The sequence below is a fragment of the Camponotus vicinus genome, unplaced genomic scaffold (genome assembly GCF_025532165.1).
Source record: "Camponotus vicinus isolate PSW18456_S1 unplaced genomic scaffold, iyCamVici1.0 SCAF_12, whole genome shotgun sequence".
Lineage (NCBI taxonomy): Eukaryota > Metazoa > Arthropoda > Insecta > Hymenoptera > Formicidae > Camponotus > Camponotus vicinus.
Window position 1 is genome coordinate 794,811 of NW_028141948.1, and position 17,186 is coordinate 811,996.

The 17,186-nt window shown below is 34.7% G+C and overlaps 5 protein-coding genes across 12 annotated transcripts in view; 3 read left to right on the top strand and 2 right to left on the bottom strand.

Annotated features, from left to right (window-relative positions):
- The first annotated feature begins 246 nt into the window (after positions 1–246).
- On the top strand, positions 247–1,681 carry Tfb5 (transcription factor B5). The gene is made up of 2 exons (XM_083085305.1): positions 247–441; positions 1,501–1,681. Exons 1-2 carry the CDS (start codon positions 407–409, stop codon positions 1,679–1,681), a joined length of 216 nt encoding a protein of 71 aa, XP_082941431.1. The 5' UTR covers positions 247–406.
- On the bottom strand, positions 429–3,738 carry LOC145963392 (meiotic nuclear division protein 1 homolog). Of its 3 annotated transcripts, none has more exons than XM_083085300.1 (5): positions 2,901–3,738; positions 1,213–1,452; positions 1,028–1,133; positions 798–944; positions 429–647 (listed from the first exon to the last, which is right to left on the bottom strand). In XM_083085300.1, the coding sequence occupies exons 2-5, from the start codon at positions 1,437–1,439 to the stop codon at positions 510–512; spliced, it is 618 nt and encodes a 205-aa protein (XP_082941426.1). In that variant the 5' UTR covers positions 1,440–1,452; positions 2,901–3,738; the 3' UTR covers positions 429–509. The 3 variants fall into 3 exon arrangements, with proteins under 3 accessions (XP_082941426.1, XP_082941424.1, XP_082941425.1); XM_083085298.1 differs by lacking the exon at positions 2,901–3,738 and adding an exon at positions 2,461–2,836; XM_083085299.1 differs by lacking the exon at positions 2,901–3,738 and having other exon boundaries at positions 1,213–2,837.
- LOC145963393 (zinc finger HIT domain-containing protein 1) lies at positions 1,745–2,319 on the top strand. The gene is made up of 2 exons (XM_083085301.1): positions 1,745–1,883; positions 1,948–2,319. The coding sequence occupies exons 1-2, from the start codon at positions 1,745–1,747 to the stop codon at positions 2,271–2,273; spliced, it is 465 nt and encodes a 154-aa protein (XP_082941427.1). The 3' UTR covers positions 2,274–2,319.
- On the top strand, positions 2,909–10,110 carry Ipk2 (Inositol phosphate kinase 2). 6 transcript variants are annotated; one of them, XM_083085291.1, is made up of 5 exons: positions 2,909–3,039; positions 4,416–4,683; positions 5,538–5,717; positions 6,024–6,284; positions 6,884–10,110. In XM_083085291.1, the coding sequence occupies exons 2-5, from the start codon at positions 4,521–4,523 to the stop codon at positions 7,597–7,599; spliced, it is 1,320 nt and encodes a 439-aa protein (XP_082941417.1). In that variant the 5' UTR covers positions 2,909–3,039; positions 4,416–4,520; the 3' UTR covers positions 7,600–10,110. The 6 variants fall into 6 exon arrangements, with proteins under 6 accessions (XP_082941417.1, XP_082941418.1, XP_082941419.1 ...); XM_083085292.1 differs by having other exon boundaries at positions 2,931–3,201; XM_083085293.1 differs by having other exon boundaries at positions 2,931–3,197.
- Dally (division abnormally delayed protein) overlaps positions 8,764–17,186 on the bottom strand; it is a 48,163-nt gene continuing 39,740 nt past the window's right edge. The window contains exon 8 of the mRNA XM_083085289.1: positions 8,764–16,856. Coding sequence (XP_082941415.1) covers positions 16,753–16,856 — 104 coding nt within the window. The 3' untranslated portion in view covers positions 8,764–16,752. The remainder of the gene's footprint in view (positions 16,857–17,186) is intronic.

The window sequence follows — 17,186 nt, forward strand, 5'->3', positions numbered from 1 at the left end:
TCAAGCTCAAGATTGGACATAATTTTCTTTCTCGTAGGATTTTGAAAAAAATTGCTATTATCAGTATAAAATTAATCTATTATGACGTTACTCTGATCAAAGAGTCTCTTTTTATCATTAGATATCAGATGTGATTAGGTGATTGGAAAATTTCTTCATCGCTAATAAAGGGATGTCAAAGTAGATGGTTCTGAAAATCATGTATCCGTCATTTCATATCATGTTTCTTCTCTAATAAATATTTCTTTATGCTTTATGTTATTTAGTTTATCCGGTTCGACGGAAAGGTGATCATTCGCGTTTCTTTCAGCGCGCGAAGGAGACTACTAAAAGTTTAAAAAGCGTTATTTATTAAAACCCGATCCCCTCATTATTTTTTTTTCTCAAGAGAAGATAATTCCGAGACATGGTAAATGTCACAAAAGGCATTCTAGTTGAATGGTAAGTTTATTTAAAAAAATAAAAAATAATTTGTTGATAACAGATTACAAACTAGCAGAGAATGAGACTTATTCTATGTAATCCAAGCCATCAGGAATATTAAATTGCTTATTGAGATCTTGTTCCGAGATGTTAAACTTAGTTCTGGACCAGCTCTGTATAGCAAAAATGTTCTCCGTCCATATATTTGCTAGTTCTTTGGCCCTCTAACAAAGTGTTACACATTGCCAATTTCAATAAAATTTAATATTACATATTATCTTATTAAATGGAATATAAGAATGATGATTAAAATTGTCGTTTGATATTTAAGAAAGAGATAAATTAATTATTAGATTTATTTTAATGCTCGATACCTGTGCTTTCCTTTTTATTTCTGCAATTTCTTCTGGATTGATAACACTGAATTTGGCAATTTGCTTTTGAATTTCTTGTTCCTCTTTCTTTAAACATTCCACTTCTTCTAATAATATTCTCCTCTCCTCTGTATCATTCTTTAATTCCTATATAATAAATGATAATTGCAAAGAATACTAGATATGAATTTAGTATAACATTAAACATACAATATTAATTTTTATGTCACCTTTTCTTTCTGTATCTCTTCCTTCAGCTTTTGAAGCTTAAATTCTGTTTCGACTATCTTTTTGCTCGTGTCTGCTATTTTGCGTTCTGTTGCAGCAATACTTTCTCTATAAAATATAATTTTTCAACTATTTTCTATCTTGTGGTTTTTTTAAACACAGCAATATATAATTTTCGTAAAATTACCCTGGAAATTTCCAAAAGAATATAGAATTGCCAATTTTCTCAGATTGTACTAAACCATCATCCACCAATGCTTGTAGTACATCTTGAACAGATTGCACCACAATTTTCTTTTCCTTTGAAGCAATTTTTTCAATTTCCTTTAGCGTAAAGAATTCTTTTTTTTCATGAAATATTTGTATTATTCTTAAACGTTTCTCTTCGAGAGAAACACCTTTTCTTTTGGACATGGTATCTATGTATCTACAATATTACAAAAATTATTAATTAAACAAATTTGTCTACATTTAGTGATGCAGCTATGAAACAGTTTCTCCTACATTTGGATGAAACATCTGCACTGGGAAGAAAGTTTATAATTCAAGATCTGGACGAGAGACACCTATTTATATCTGCTGATATATTAGAGACTTTGCAAGCAAAAGTGGACGATCTAATGGATCAAATATCATTCACATATGCAGAAAAATAAATAAAACAAAAGAAGATATATACAATTTATACTTTAAGACTTGTAATATTATAAAATCAAAGAATGGCTCGAGAGTCTGGTAGAATAAAGGATGCATTTCAAAAGAGAGTCCTTGACGATGTTGCTCGTAAACGCAGGCAAAAGAAGGCCTTGGAAGCATTGGAACAAGATAATTTCCATGATGATCCACATGCTGACTTAGGTATGTCATAAAATCTATCCTAAATATCTTGCAACGAATAATCAATTGAATTTTTTCATGTTAGTCATGAGTAAAAAAGTACCAAAATTTCAAGAGACACTAGACAATAGAGGTGGCAGCAGAAAAAAGAAAACTCGCTCTGCAGAATACTACAAGCAACGCTTTCGCAAAACGTTTGCTCAGCTTGTCGAGGAAGATCTGAATATAAATCCTAATCCACCAAATTATACTTGTGCTCAGGCACCACCTTCCCGATTTCCCGAGAGGCATTTTTGCGCAGTATGTGGTTTCCCTAGTAATTATACATGTATACCTTGCGGTGCTAGATATTGTTGCATAAAGTGTCTAGGTACTCATCTAGATACGAGATGTATGAAATGGACAGTTTAACAATTGCTACAATTTTATTTTGGAATAAAATTAATGCACCTCGAAATCTATATCATTTTCTGACAGCATCTACCGACTTGATTAGTAGAAATACATTATATATTTTGATGAGACATAATTTATAAAAATATTAGTAAAATATTTAAAATAATACAATTTGTAACGATAAAATAAGAATTTGACATACCTCTATTATCCGAAAATGAAAATAATTCCTATCTAAATTCACGATATAAAGCAAATATTACTTAATTACACAAAATAACTCGTCTAAATAATTTTGCATGAGAGTTCTCTAACATAACAAAAATTGAACTGAAGATTATACGATAATAAAACTCTGTATTTGTAGCCAAAGTGACATGTGTCTTTGTATACATCTTTCATTCTTAGCTATGATCATCGAGATACTAGAGATGCTTCGAAGAATTGCGTCAACCAATCAGAATAAAGAAACGTTTACTCTTTTTGTTTTGATTGGTCGATCGAAATGGAATATCGGTGGTTCCTCCACCTAATTGGACAGTTATTAGTAATTCCGCCATTTTATCGACAGCCATGTTGAACTCGCGAAGCAGACGACATGCTGAAATGTCAACGGCTCGACATGTCTATGTTGATATTTACGTTCATGGTCTAAAGCTGTGTACGTAGCAGAGCGCTCTGACGGCGGTGAAAGCACATATAACGGAATGGTATCGTGACGAGAGCGGACGGACGAGAGGCAACGGAAACTTTGGCAAACGTAGTCGATTTAACGAGAACGGTATTTTTGCTTATCGAGAAAAGATACGCCCCGTCGTCTACGCGCGATCACCGTGCGTTTTCGCGTCATCATCGCGTTCGCGGTATAGGTTATAACGGCGCGCGCGTAAGATCGGGCTAACAACCGAATCCAAAGAGAGAGAGAAAGAAAGAAAATACGTGTGTACGGTTTATATATCGATCTTTTGTTATTTTCACGCGAAGCGTGCACGCGAGCGAGTAGAGTGACAGAAAGAGAGAGAGCGGGGGGGGGAGAGAGAGAGAGAGAGAGTAAGTGACAGAGAGAGAAAAGTGGAGTGAGGTTAGACGCGAAATTTTTTTTTTTTTTTTTTTTTAATAAGGCAGCTAATTCCGAGATTTACGCGCGCGATTTATCTCGAGAGCTTCGAGGCGCTCGCGAGTTTTCGGAGTACTCGCGATACGGACTTATCTCGCGACAGTTATCTCGGTTTTGTTTCAGCGAACGATCATCGCTCGCGATTATCGCTGTTTCGTGTGTCAAAACAATTCGATTTGACTCGAATTCGAAAATTGCATCTCATCGGAGAAACGTAAACTTCGTTATGGAGTTTCACCGACCCGTAAGAGCGCGAAAATTAAACCGGCGTCTCTAAAGACGATCTTTCTGTATCTTTCATTTGAATATTCAGATGTATATATATTTGAATATACTTTTAGATAATTTTAGTTTTGAAATAATTTTATAATTTTTGGATATATTAGATATCATTAGTATTTTTATATATATAATTTTGAAACAATGAAAGGCAAAGTGCAGCAATAGACCTGTTCTATTTAACTAAACTTTTTGCATTTTTCGTTTTTTCTTTCTCTCTTGAATTTTTATAAATTTATATCTATCTCATTCTCTATTCTAATTCAGCTAAAAAGAATAAATCTAATAGCACAATGTTCGATATTAATATAAATTGATACCCGATTATTGTCCTACCGTTCGTTGTTATTTGACATCACCGATACGTTATATCTTTTGCGATAATTGTCGACTTAAAGTGTACTAGGAAAAAATACCGGTAAGAGAGATAGATAAAGAGATAACGGAAAGATAGAAGGAAAAGAATAAATTCGCAGAACGATTAAAAGAGTGATTATTAAAGAGCGCGCTCAGTCGCTCCGAGTTGCAGTGAAAAATTTCGCGCGAAAGTGTACGTATTCGAATAAAGACACGTATAAAATTCAATGATAATCGAAATCGTGTTAATTTCAAGGTGAGCGCAATTTCTTATATACGCGATAAAAGGTTTCGCATCGATCGTCGCGTCTCTCTCTCTCTCTTTGTCAAAGTAACACTACAGGAAAAAAATTTATGACATGTTAATAAATAATATATTGTAAATTATTTTCGCATATTTATAGAATGCGTGTTTAGCGAAAGTGCACCGAATCCCCCGACGTCATCTACGAGAAACGCGCGACGTTTAATTGCAGAGATAATTGTTGCCGCATCTTCCGCTATTAATTATGACGACCCTAGAATCAGACGAGACCCATGTCGATAAAATGCCGCATGTGGAATGGAGCAAAACGACCTCCGGATCGGCAGGATGTATGTTCCCCGATGGACTGAACCCCCTAGAATGTCAGATGGCCGGCCACTTCTTCGATGGTGATAGACACACTATTGGTAAGTGCGAAAATTTTGCGCGCATTTTATTTGTGCGAGATATTTAAAATTATATGTTGATATAATTTAATATAAAATTATATCACATAAATTTAAATATAAAATTATATCAATATATAATTAATATATAATTAATCTATAAAATATTACATATTAATATAAATCAATATAAAATTATATATTAATATAAATTAATAAAATTATAAATTAATCAAGTGTACAGAGAGGCAGATAGAACCATTATATAATTATTGATACAAAATTCAAAATTTATAATAAATTAAATTTAATTAAAATTTAATATAAATTAATGCAAGTTATTAAGAGTGTGTTTTTAATAATAAAAGTTTTTTAAGATATATTAAATTTAGATCTTTATTGTATCTTATTAAACTTAGATCTTTTTGGCCAGAATTTAAAATGTAAAAAGGATTTTTCTTCCTCTTTTTTTATAAAAATATACGTAAAATAATAGAAGATTACAAATTATGTCAAGTAATGTTTGAAGTCCGACGAAAATTCAGAAATGTTTGCATACAGTTGATTTATCTGCTCTTGATTTAGTACTATTCTAACAATTGCTCAATTCTAATCTTATCTTGCACATATTTTTGTACACATCGCATTCAAAAATATATATTAAGGTCGATCTTTTGTATTCCTATATACTACTTTTAATTTATCGATCTAAAGCATAAGCAGAGAATCTCTATAATATTGATTATAAAATAAAAACAGATATGCAATAATATTTTATATCAGTTGAATATAATTGGAAATATCACACATTTATCGATAGTATTAACATTTGTTTATGTGTATTAGATAATTTACAAAGGGGTGTATTTATGCAGGCATGTTGGTATGCAGACGGACTGGACATGTATTGAAACCGGCGACTAAAGCGATCATCGGGGAAAGAGAAATTGCATTCTACGAGGACTTGAAGAATTCCCATGATGCCACGATAGTGCAACTAAAAAAATTCGTTCCATGCTATTTTGGCACAACAGAACTACAAGTCTTTAACAAACGTAAAGATTTTCCTACAATCTAAACGCGATACAATATCTTTGTTATTAAAGTGAAATAACATTTAACTTGATCTCTTTCTCTCTCTCAAAATTTTTTTTATATATAACATATATAATGTAAATAATATAAAATTTAAATATACATGCATTTACAGAATATATCAATTGTAATTGTATAAGAATTAATTAGAATTTACTGTTATGAATATGATATTAATTAATCATTTATCTTGATATCTAGATAGCATCTATCAATATTAATATTCTAATCTAATCGCGTTATCTAATCAATTTATTTGATGACAGGTACGAAGTTTCTCAAGCTTAAGGATATCACGGAGGGCATGGCAGAGCCATGTGTGATGGATATCAAGATTGGCCGTCGCACGTGGGATCCTTTAGCCACGCCAGAGAAGAGGGCAACGGAAGAACTCAAGTATGCCGAATCGAAGCGTGCTTATGGTTTTTGTATAACCGGTTTTCAAGTATATTGTCTCTCCACTGGACGATTAAAAAAATTTGACAGAGATTATGGCAAGAAACTTGATGCCAAGGGCGTCGTAGAAGGTATCTGCTTTAGAGTTTTAGGAGACATACAAAGTTCGATAAGAAAAAAAAAGTATAACTGTCACCCGATGCAAATGAATTCAAGATTTACGAATACTAAAAGTCTATTTCAGGACGTAGGGCGTAGTGAGTTTTCTTAAATAACCGAGATAGCACGTTGTCCGCCTCCGATTCGAGCATGGCTAAGGCTAAGTCTCTTAACTCACTGGTGATCGATCGGAAATCAAAATTAGTGTATTTTTCAAATTGCAAATATCAATATGGAACGAATTTTAACTCTAGAACCTTGACAGGACTTAATCACGTTACTTCTATGATATTTCGTCATATTTTTTCATAATTTAAAATAATTGCGCACATTCTATTGATCTTTTCCTATATTGTATAATTTTCTATTACTATATGTTAAATCATATTATTATATTAAACGATAATAATTCCATGTCAACGTTCTAGAGTCAATAGCAAATTAGACGTTAGCTTGGGCGCATTAATGAGAAGAAAAATCTTTGCGACATATTTTATGACTTAGTGATAAGACTTTAAGTTTTACATCTTTCGAAACCGCGTTAAAAAATCTTCTTCTTGTCCTCATGCAGCAATGAAAACTTTCTTGAACATAACACCTGAGAGGCCAGCCTGTCGGCAGTTGATCTTCGCACTGTTGTCATTCCTGGGGAGAATCATGCTGTTCTTCCGCATACAGCGGAAATATCGCTTCTACTCCAGTTCACTTTTGGTCGCCTACGACGGTCGAAAATTACGGCAGTGCTGTCGTTTTGATAATGAAGATCCCAATGATCAGATGTACTCCAGAGATAAGTCCGCGTTCTTTCCGTCGACGAGTCGTACCACTTCAGGCCCAAACGTATCCGAGCAAGTCGCGTTGATCGCGTCCGTTTCCAACGTAGGAATCAAGAGAAATTGGATGGAGGCGCAGATAAGTAGACCAATACTCAAAAGGAGCGTAAGTCTCAGCGGATCCGTGCCGATAGCGTGTGAGCAGATATTGAATCGGAGCGGGTTTTATAGTCCAGATTTCAAGATAAACCGCCTGTGTCGATCTTGCCCGAGCCAATTTTCGCTTCCATGCACGAATAACGTCACGATTAAAGATATTCGCAACATAGAAAACAACTGCAATTGGGTCAAAGTAAACATGATTGATTTTACACATGTTTTCCCTGCGGATGACTCCGATTTGGATTTTAATTATTTGGAAGGTATCGAGAACTTGATCAAGCTTTTAAGTACATTCATCAAACGTGTTCGAAAACGCGAGCAAGACAACTTTTGTGCAACTATTGCGCAATAAAGTTTTCTTATCAAAGAGAATGATGTGTTATTCGTGATGATGTTCCCGGAAGTGAACGAAGAAAATTGATTCGGCTAAGAATAGAATTGACGATGTGTCGGCCTTATTATCGAACGATGGAGAGTAAAATAATCAATAGCGCCAAGATCTTTGACAATGACAATCGTCAGGTTGAAAAAGGACGCTGTTCACCAAGGAAAACTACGAGGAAAGCTACTGAGCTTTTGGAAGAGAGGTATTGAAATCTGAAGAAACATGAGAGTATCGAATGTAAACAGATACAATCTCCAAAAGACGGCAATTTTATATGGACTTGAGGCGACATGTTTTTCTCTAAGATTTCAGCAACAATTACTCGATATCGAGTCAAATATCGAGTATGAAAGAGGATTTTTCTGCCAAATTTAAAGAGGCAGTCTAATCTAATCAAACAGACGATTAATTTTGAATATAAACAGATTCCAAAGAGAACGTCTTCTCTAGAATACAATTAAGACTTTTATACTTTGCCAAAAAAATTAACACATTGTATAAAGTATCTAAGAATTTCGTACACAAATTTCTCCATATTTGCCGTATACATAAAAAAAAATATGAATGTAAAAATTCAGTGCCGGTAGAGAAATGTGTAGTACATCTCATCGTTCAAGTTCATACTACGACGACAATAAGTCGCACTTTATAACACTGTATTGCGATGGCAAAGGATCCTCTAAAAATGATGTATCTTTACTATTGAATTTGCCACAGATAATTTATATTGTACGCATTACGTGAAAGTGCAGAAATTATTGTAAGTATAACACCAGCAATAAATCATTATGATGTAAAGAATGAATAAGTTATTGAGCGCTTCTATCTTTGTGGTAAGATTCTAGGAATCTATGAAAGATAATAAAAAATCTTAATTACTTTACATTTAAAAATATTAATTAAAATTAATTAATATTAGTTATTACTAATAAAATTACTTACAACTTGATATCTGTATCTCGATAAGCAACATTATACGATTATTTTATCCAACGATATATAACTTAATCACTAATAATTATTATATTTTTATGATTCTGTCATCAATAATCTAAATTTTATCGCGTTATTTACTTCTTAGAGCCGTTTTCGCGCGACTTACCAGGATCCATCAAGCATACAGACAAGCTCTCACATTGTTGTATAATATTTTATTCGTCATTCACTCGTAAACAGTTTTTACAGATCGTCGCCGATTAACGCGTCCGCGTTATCGCGACCGAATCAACCGCGATAATAATAATAATTTGTTTAATCTCTCGTATAACACTTATGATAACGCGCGCGCGCGCGCAGGTACACGTTCCTGTACGCGTGCGTGTGTAGGTATAATGTATGTATATAAGAATGCGCATACAGGCACACAAGAATGTACGCGTAGACACATTATATACATATGTAGATTGCTCACGATCACCGTTCGCATTCTTCTCCCTCTCTGCCGCATCTTCTTTTTACCTACGCTCACTTTACTAACGCTTTCTCGTTCAATTTGGGTTAGTGACTTAATCGAGGACTGCGCGTGATCGAAACTATCTCATGTTACATACACTGTATTTTCGCTTGTCTAACTACGAATCGAAATTGCCTCTTTAAAAGTTGAAGGAGAAGGAGGGGAGGGAAGGGGATTATACTTTCACAGCTTGAATTTTGTTAGTTTTGTCTATAATTCTACGATAAAAATGTCGAGATATCTCAGAATTTGAAATAATAGGCAAAGCTATTTTTATTACAATCTGATAGAATAATGGAATCATCACATATGAAGAAAATTAATCTGTTACAATCGCGACTGTATGCATAATTAACGTCATCAACGTCGTTATCGCGACGAGTTTATAATCGGATCGGATGATTATGTAATTAAACAAAGTGTAATAAACGATCGATGGAGCAACGCGAACAGTTGATCTCCTTCCTTTCGCCCGACGACGTCGGGAAACGCGCGTTGATTCTCGTCCAATTAGATAGTGAAACAAGAACGCGACAATAACGAGATAATAATATAAGTAGCCCTATATCACATAGTAAACGCAAGGCGCAACAATAAATATTGCAAGACGCATTAAATAGCTAAGTGTGTAACGCAATAGTTCCGTAAAAAAACAACGGATCTTGTTAGTACGTACGATAAAATATGCATCATGCTAGACTAATAATTGTTATACAGTGTAATCGGAACAAATCCACGCACTCTTTTTCTCTCACATATAGACACACACACATTCTCTCTCTCTCTCTCTCTCTCATTCCTAATTACATAGGTATAATTACAAAGCGATTCGATCGAACGATTATAAGAACGATTGTTCGTGTATTTAGTTCGCGTCTCGTTCCCCGCATTCGCTCTCACAAGATAAACGAAGAAAACCTTTATAAGGAGATAAGCCGCTTCGCTATACGAGGCAAATGGCAATAACAACGAGAGATGCGATACGCGTATTGATGAAAAAAAAAAATAAAAAAGAAAAAATTGTGCTCTAATCGATCGCTCGAGTTTCCTTTCGCGTTCGCATCTTCGCATATGTTTCCTTTACGCATATCATAATATAATTAGACTCGCTTCAACATTATAATTAACGGTTACTTCGTCGATAATTATTTTAATTGCTTTATTAGCTGCTACTTTCATTTAGGTCGATATTTTTAACGTATTAATAACTATATAAATACAGCAGGCATTCGTTATGTATTTACAGATCACTTTCCTTCTTCTTCGCTCTCTCTTTCTCTCTCTTTCACATTCTCATTTCTATTTTCTTGCATCGTAACTCGCATTTTCTACAGCACCCGCTTATCTCTCTCCTTGTCCTTATTCTCTCGCAAATTTTGATGACGAAAGAGCGGATCGTTGTCATTAAATTAGCCATTAAATTAAAGCCGTATCAACACCGACATTATCCCCCACACACATGTTCAGTCTTATAAACTCTAATTTCCTGATTATGTTAATGACTTGAACGATCTTCATGTTAAGTTTAAGTAAACGTATAACGCACATTTTCTGAAACCAGCACGTATGATGATTGTTATCTCGGCAATATTAGAATAATAATACTAACGATATGAAATAAGATAATAATTGACACAGTGTTATAATTGTTCTAAATACATTATCGTTTACGCGTACTATGACAAATTAGTATCTGTATCATCGAAATCGTCACCAGGAAACGAGGCAACGAGGGTCCAAGACCGACCGATGTTGGCGGACGCAAGGACGAGGAGTCGCGCGCGCGTTTGAGAGATTCGTCTGAATGCGCTGCTTAAATATGCCCGACAAAAGCCTGCGAAATTGACGAATTACGACGGTAAAGTCGAACAATTGCATGCCTGGCCCACGCTGAATTAGGGCTCTTTGCGCTGCGAGCATCGCCGGGCATCACCATGGCGAGCCCGGCTCGTTATCTCTCACCGGATTTCGATCTTATTAGAGCTCTGAAAGGGAGGAGATCTCCCGGACAATGGCACGTTCAAGAGAGTGAATCGGAGTTCGTCATGGGCCGTTGTTCTCTCTCTCTCTCTCTCTCATCGAATCAATGGATATAAATGATCCAATTGGATCATCGCAAAATGGATTCAGATATCGAATTTCCTTCGTTAGCGATTTGATGATAAGATATCATTGCTATATATTGCTTCCTTTGAGAGAGAAAACGCCTAATTTCTTTTAAATTTCATACATATGGGATATTTCTAAAGTGACTGTTTTGGCAAAATTATAAATGTTTTAAAAAAATGTTATAATGGCATGTCCATTATTATAACAATTTCATGCATTTATAAGTTTATTCTGCGAAAAAATTGATCGTTTTGAAGTCTATAAAGATATTTATGGTCGCCACGAAACTAATAATTAAATTAAATCCATAAGTATATATTTTATTTAAATTATGTATTTATATTTTTTTTCTTAAAAGCTTTTTATAATTCCAAACTAGATAGTCACTTCAAAAACCCTATATATATATATTCTTACTTTTATTTTTAGCATCTAGACTTGATATCCAATTTTGAGATCTCTGAAGAAAAAATACCACTGTAATATTTTGAGAGTTTCGCACAAATATTTAATAATATATATCTATAAAAGGCAATACTTTCATTTTGAGATGTATGTTGTGCGGGATAGAATCCTCAACGCTTTAAATCACATGAGGGACGTTTCTGAATTCAATTTCACAAGATATATCTAAAAGTAAAGGCAGTTGATTGGATCTTATTTTTAATAGATATTTACTCTAATAATTTATAAAATAAGATCGTTTAAAATAGATATGTTGAATATTTTATATCGAGGGCTCCATATCGTTGGCCAAATCGGAAATGAGAGATTACCGTCTCAAGATTATTCAAACACATCTCGCTTCTATAATTCAATCGCATTTCCATCAATTTGCAAACCATCCGCTCTTTCGCCCACGCGATGTGTTATCCTAACACAATGTTGGAACAAATGTTTGCGAAGCTGCTAGATATCTTCGGAAAGCTCACGTAGAAACGTTAGAGGCGAGTGTACGATGGAAGAAATTACAAAAGGAAAAGAGAAAGCTATCATATATTATATATATATATATTATTATATATATATATATATATTCTCACATATACACATGTACGCTATAGCGAGAAAGAGCTCGGTTCCGCACCCTTATTCGAGTGGTCACTCGGGTTACTCTTTCTCTCATCCAAAGAACGACGACGCGACGCTACGGCCAGGGATATTCAGAAAGGCACTCACTCATCCTCAAAGATATCCGAAAATCAAATATACAAAACGAATACGGCGTCGCCGAAACGTCGCGACTCGCGCTATCTCGAAGAAACGATGTCTTGTTTGTTGCCGACTACCATTTTTTTACTTTCTTATATAAAATCAATCAGAACAATCGGTAAAATTTTTAGCTAGTATATCGCAAATAAATCGCTTTCTTCTTTCTCCTCAAGAAAAAAAAATATATAAAGTATATTTTAGTATATAAAGTAACAAAATTAATTTCAAATCATTTATATAATTTTCGATTATAATATATAAAATAAAAAATAATATATAAAATCACTATTTTCTCGTAATTTTACGCGTCATAAACTATCATTTTTTAATAATATTATAGTTAATATCATGTTAATTAGGAAATATGCAATCATTTCAGAGTCTCAAAAGCATTCTGATTTAAAAAGCAAACCGCCAGATTCAAGTGTCATGTGCACAAAATTTGCCACGAGAACGTCGAAAGTTCCTCGGTTTCGCGTATATATATAACACAGTGGAAATAGTTCCCTCTTTCGACTTTTACCGTCAAGTTAAATGTGCGAGTCATGTGCGCGCGAAAAACGTGATGGGATAATACCCCTAATTTTAATAATGAGATACAATTCGGCTGGTTAATATCGTAATGCTATATAAGATATCGATCCAAGAAAGAATCTTGCGTCATGGAACGCTCTGGACATTAAAAAAAATAACGGCATCAAGATATTCAAGATTAGTTATCTTTACCGAATCGCGATCGTGGATCATCGACGACGATTTCAATCTGGAATTATCGTTGAATTAATCGCGAAAATTATTCGAGAAGCGCGAAAAAGTCCGCACGAAGAAGTGACAATGCAAAAAGAGAGATTAAAATCTCTTTTAAAGTATTTCCATTAAAAATATCAAAGTATATAAAGACGTAAAAATTTAATTTTCTATTTTCTTTTTTAATATAAACGTAACATCATGATTTAAAGGTATCAAAACTGCAATACCACCAGAATGTTTGCGCTCTCATTAATTATTTCTAATTAATTTATGCATGAGAATTGAATATTAGAGAGAACGTAAACCGATTTGGCACATGACGTATTTTCCAATTAATTAATACGTTGGCAAAATTTGCAAAAAATATTGAAGCATTTCTTCTACGATGAAAATAAAATTGTCACCGAGCTTCATTTAATGATCGATCGCGCTAATTAATATGTCAGCTCTGAATATAGATATCTTTTTTAAGAATATCTAATATGCACAAGATGATATAAAAATGTACCATACTGCAATCGTATCATCAAACTTAATACTGTTTACTAGTGTCGCGATTTGCGATGAATATCTCCAATGTTATTGCACTGTGTGTTGTGAAAAAATAATTATAAATAAGAAAATTTATTGTGCTGATTAGATTCTACATTACAAGCTAAAAAATGATCAATTATATTATCAATTAATTAGTTGGTAGAAGATTTACTTTTTTCCAACTTGTAAAATAATTAATAATAAAAAATAAATAAGAAAAAATATATGTATATAAAATTAATAAAAAAGAAATGTATATCTATTACTTTGATGCGGATGTCGAATGATCCACGATACCGACGATTTTTCGAGAGACTACTGATTACGGTCTAGAATGACATATATATTTACGTAATTTCCGGCAAATTATCCGGATCAATATCTACTAAAAAATTCGAAAATATTTCAGCGGGAGCGAGTCGCGAGTTTTTTTTTGTTTTTTTTTTCTTGTTTTATTTTATTCGACAAATTTTTTGTGTGTCTGCTGCGTTAAAAAGGCCCCTTTTTCTAGGAAGGAAAAGTGAAAGATAAATCACAGAAGAGTGTATACTCACACGCAGAGAAGACGCATCGCACACTAGTACATCTACATAGGGATCTCAAGGTTCGCGCAGCGAATAATAATTATCGTCTCGAGTAAAAATCAGCTCTCGATCGCGTAGTAACTGGCATTTTGGCAGTTAACTTTCGTACGTATATAATGTATATATATATATATTTATATATGGCATATATATGCGCGTTATCACCGACGTTCGGATGATAATATATGGCCTCCTCCCCCCTTTGTCGTTCTTCTAATAATAATATATCGATGACGACATCCGCCGAAGCGGGCGAAAAAGACACTTTTCCCTGCTTTATACAGAAAACGGAGAACAGCGCGAGAAATACACGAGGCACACACGTTATTATTAACGTGACTGTTGTTTGGTCGGCGCGCGATTCGCGGCCGATTGGCTCGAGAATATAACGATATTTGCGTACGATTTCTTGCACGAGTCGTACAAGAGCAAGTGAAGGTAAAATACTTTCGTTTTGCATGTACATATGTACATCTGGTATTCGCACCGAACGTGATCGCACGAGATATCGAATTTGGACTTTATATAATTCAATGATCATCGAGAAAATAAATTTAAAAAAAAATGGAAATAAGAAGAGAATATAATATATGTACAAATAGAGAGAACAATTTTAGTTCTGTAATAAATAATGTCAGATTGAAGAAAAAGAAACACCTAATCGACGTGTTAGAAAATTTAGATTTCAATATCTCTCTTATTTAAATAATTTTTTAAATACATATATTTTTTACTTTTGTATAACTTTGTAATAAAGACGAGATAAAGATGTAAATTAACAAGAGATAAAGACGTAAATCCCGAATAAAATATTTCTACAATTGTCGGAATAAATTTTGAGTGAAAACGTCTAGTTAGATTCCATAAACAGATCGAATACCGCCCTGTAAAGGCAAAAATGGAATCTGTCAACTAGTTATCTATCAGAGTTATCGGCGCACTATCAGCTCTCTCTCTTTTTCTCTCTGAATCCTTTAGATTCGCGATTGCAGTCTTTTCTAGGCGCTTGTTAGCAAATTTTTCATACGTTACTTGCAACTTGCAACTAACAAAATGTACATCCAATGTAACGGAGAAGAGACAACGTTCCTCGAAGCCATTTCTCAGAGCGGCGCGACATACTTTTTCCCCTCTCGCGAAAGATAAACGGACAGTGAGACTCGTCGACCTTCGAATCGGAAGTTTTGTCCCTCCTGAAACCGGCGATCGATGGCGGTTCGCGACCATCCTGCATTCTTATATAACACCAGCATGACTTGAAAAATTTTCCCGTTTGATGGAATAATTTTGTCGGGGATTCGCGCGATTAGATTTACGTTGTTGTCTATGACGTTTCGTGAGAGACGTCATACACCAAGTCAATCGGTAAGATATTAGGCGCGCTTGATATTTCTAAATGGACGAGTGTCCACATCCTGATACCTTTTTGACTTTAATGACATTATCGCGCGCGATTTGCAGGATAAGATTTCTCGTAGGATAATTTTGTTTGTGGCTTCGTAACTTGAGCAACGACGAATATATACGTAATACTTTTCACTAATAACTTTGGCTTACGATCGTATTTTGTTCGTGCAACTCTATCGCAAAATAAAATCGTAAATTTCTTTCGGAAAAATTTCCCATGGAAAAAAAATAATGGAGAGAATACTGACTTGCATCCCTCTCGACCTAGATATTAATAACGATTCTCGATCACCGTCTCGATACTCTGGGACTGAAACGATATATATATGTACCAATGCTGACTCGTTCCTTCCGAACTAGGAAGAATAAATATCCCGCATGATCGTAAAAAAATCAATATATCCAGATTTAAAAAAGTCCGCAAGTTTCTCCCCGAAAATATATAACTCTGGAGAAAAATCCTATTTAAATTTTAGAGCCATAAATTTCGAATTCCACGGAGGAGAACATTACACGTTCCAGTTCCACGGTATCGGATTTCTATATATAAGGAACTAGCGAATTTTTTGCCGAAAAATTTCATCTCGGAAGCATCCCAAGATTTATCATCGCGTTGTACAAGCGCGACATCTCAGGCGCGACTCGCTCCTTTCCATTTCCTTCCTTTTTCGCCGCATTTTTTCCTCCCTCTCTCTCGTATACTTTTACCAATCTGTCTCCCGCACTCCCCGCGCATCGATATATCATTGAAAACCACCCTGTGCCTCCAACAGAGGATCGCGGCAGGAACAGTACGCTTCGCTGCCCAACACGCTGCCACCAATAAATTATCAATAGTGCGTTATATACGATTCCGGCGGGCACTGAATCTCTCTCTCTCTCTCTCTCTCTCTTCTTGTCGACGCCGGAAGAGACCCGCGTGAAACGGATCGATTCGATCCGCTAACGATCTTTCCGATCGCAGGATCTAGTCTATCTTTCCTTATCTACGTCTCGTCTACGTGTTGGCTATGGGAAGAAAAGATTGAAATCGTCCCTTCCTCCCGTCTCTCGTCTCAGCGATATGGCCGATTAAGCGATAAGCGATGCGCAAACAATAGCGAAGGTGATTGGCAGCAAGATCGCCGACGATCTGGCGCCGCGATTTTCGTTCTGGTGTGTTTTCGTCGACGGATCTGAAACGAAGAGATATGCAAATCTGTGATATAATCTCGATGAACTAATTTTTTTCGATTTTAGCGAAGCGAAAGGAGTCTTTTTACAATTTGCAATTGGATAAGAAAAATGGTCTCGTTTATTTCACCGCGTAATTTTGCAATCGCCCACCTCTCAGTTTGATGTCACCATGCTTTATCTAGAAACATTGAAATGTTTTCACTCCGACACATATTCCCCGATAATAATACGCGATCTTTATGCAGAATTTATAATGGAATTCTGCTGGGAATATTTCACGCATTTTTTACATTCAATAAAATTCCGAATTAATTCCTTCCATTATATTT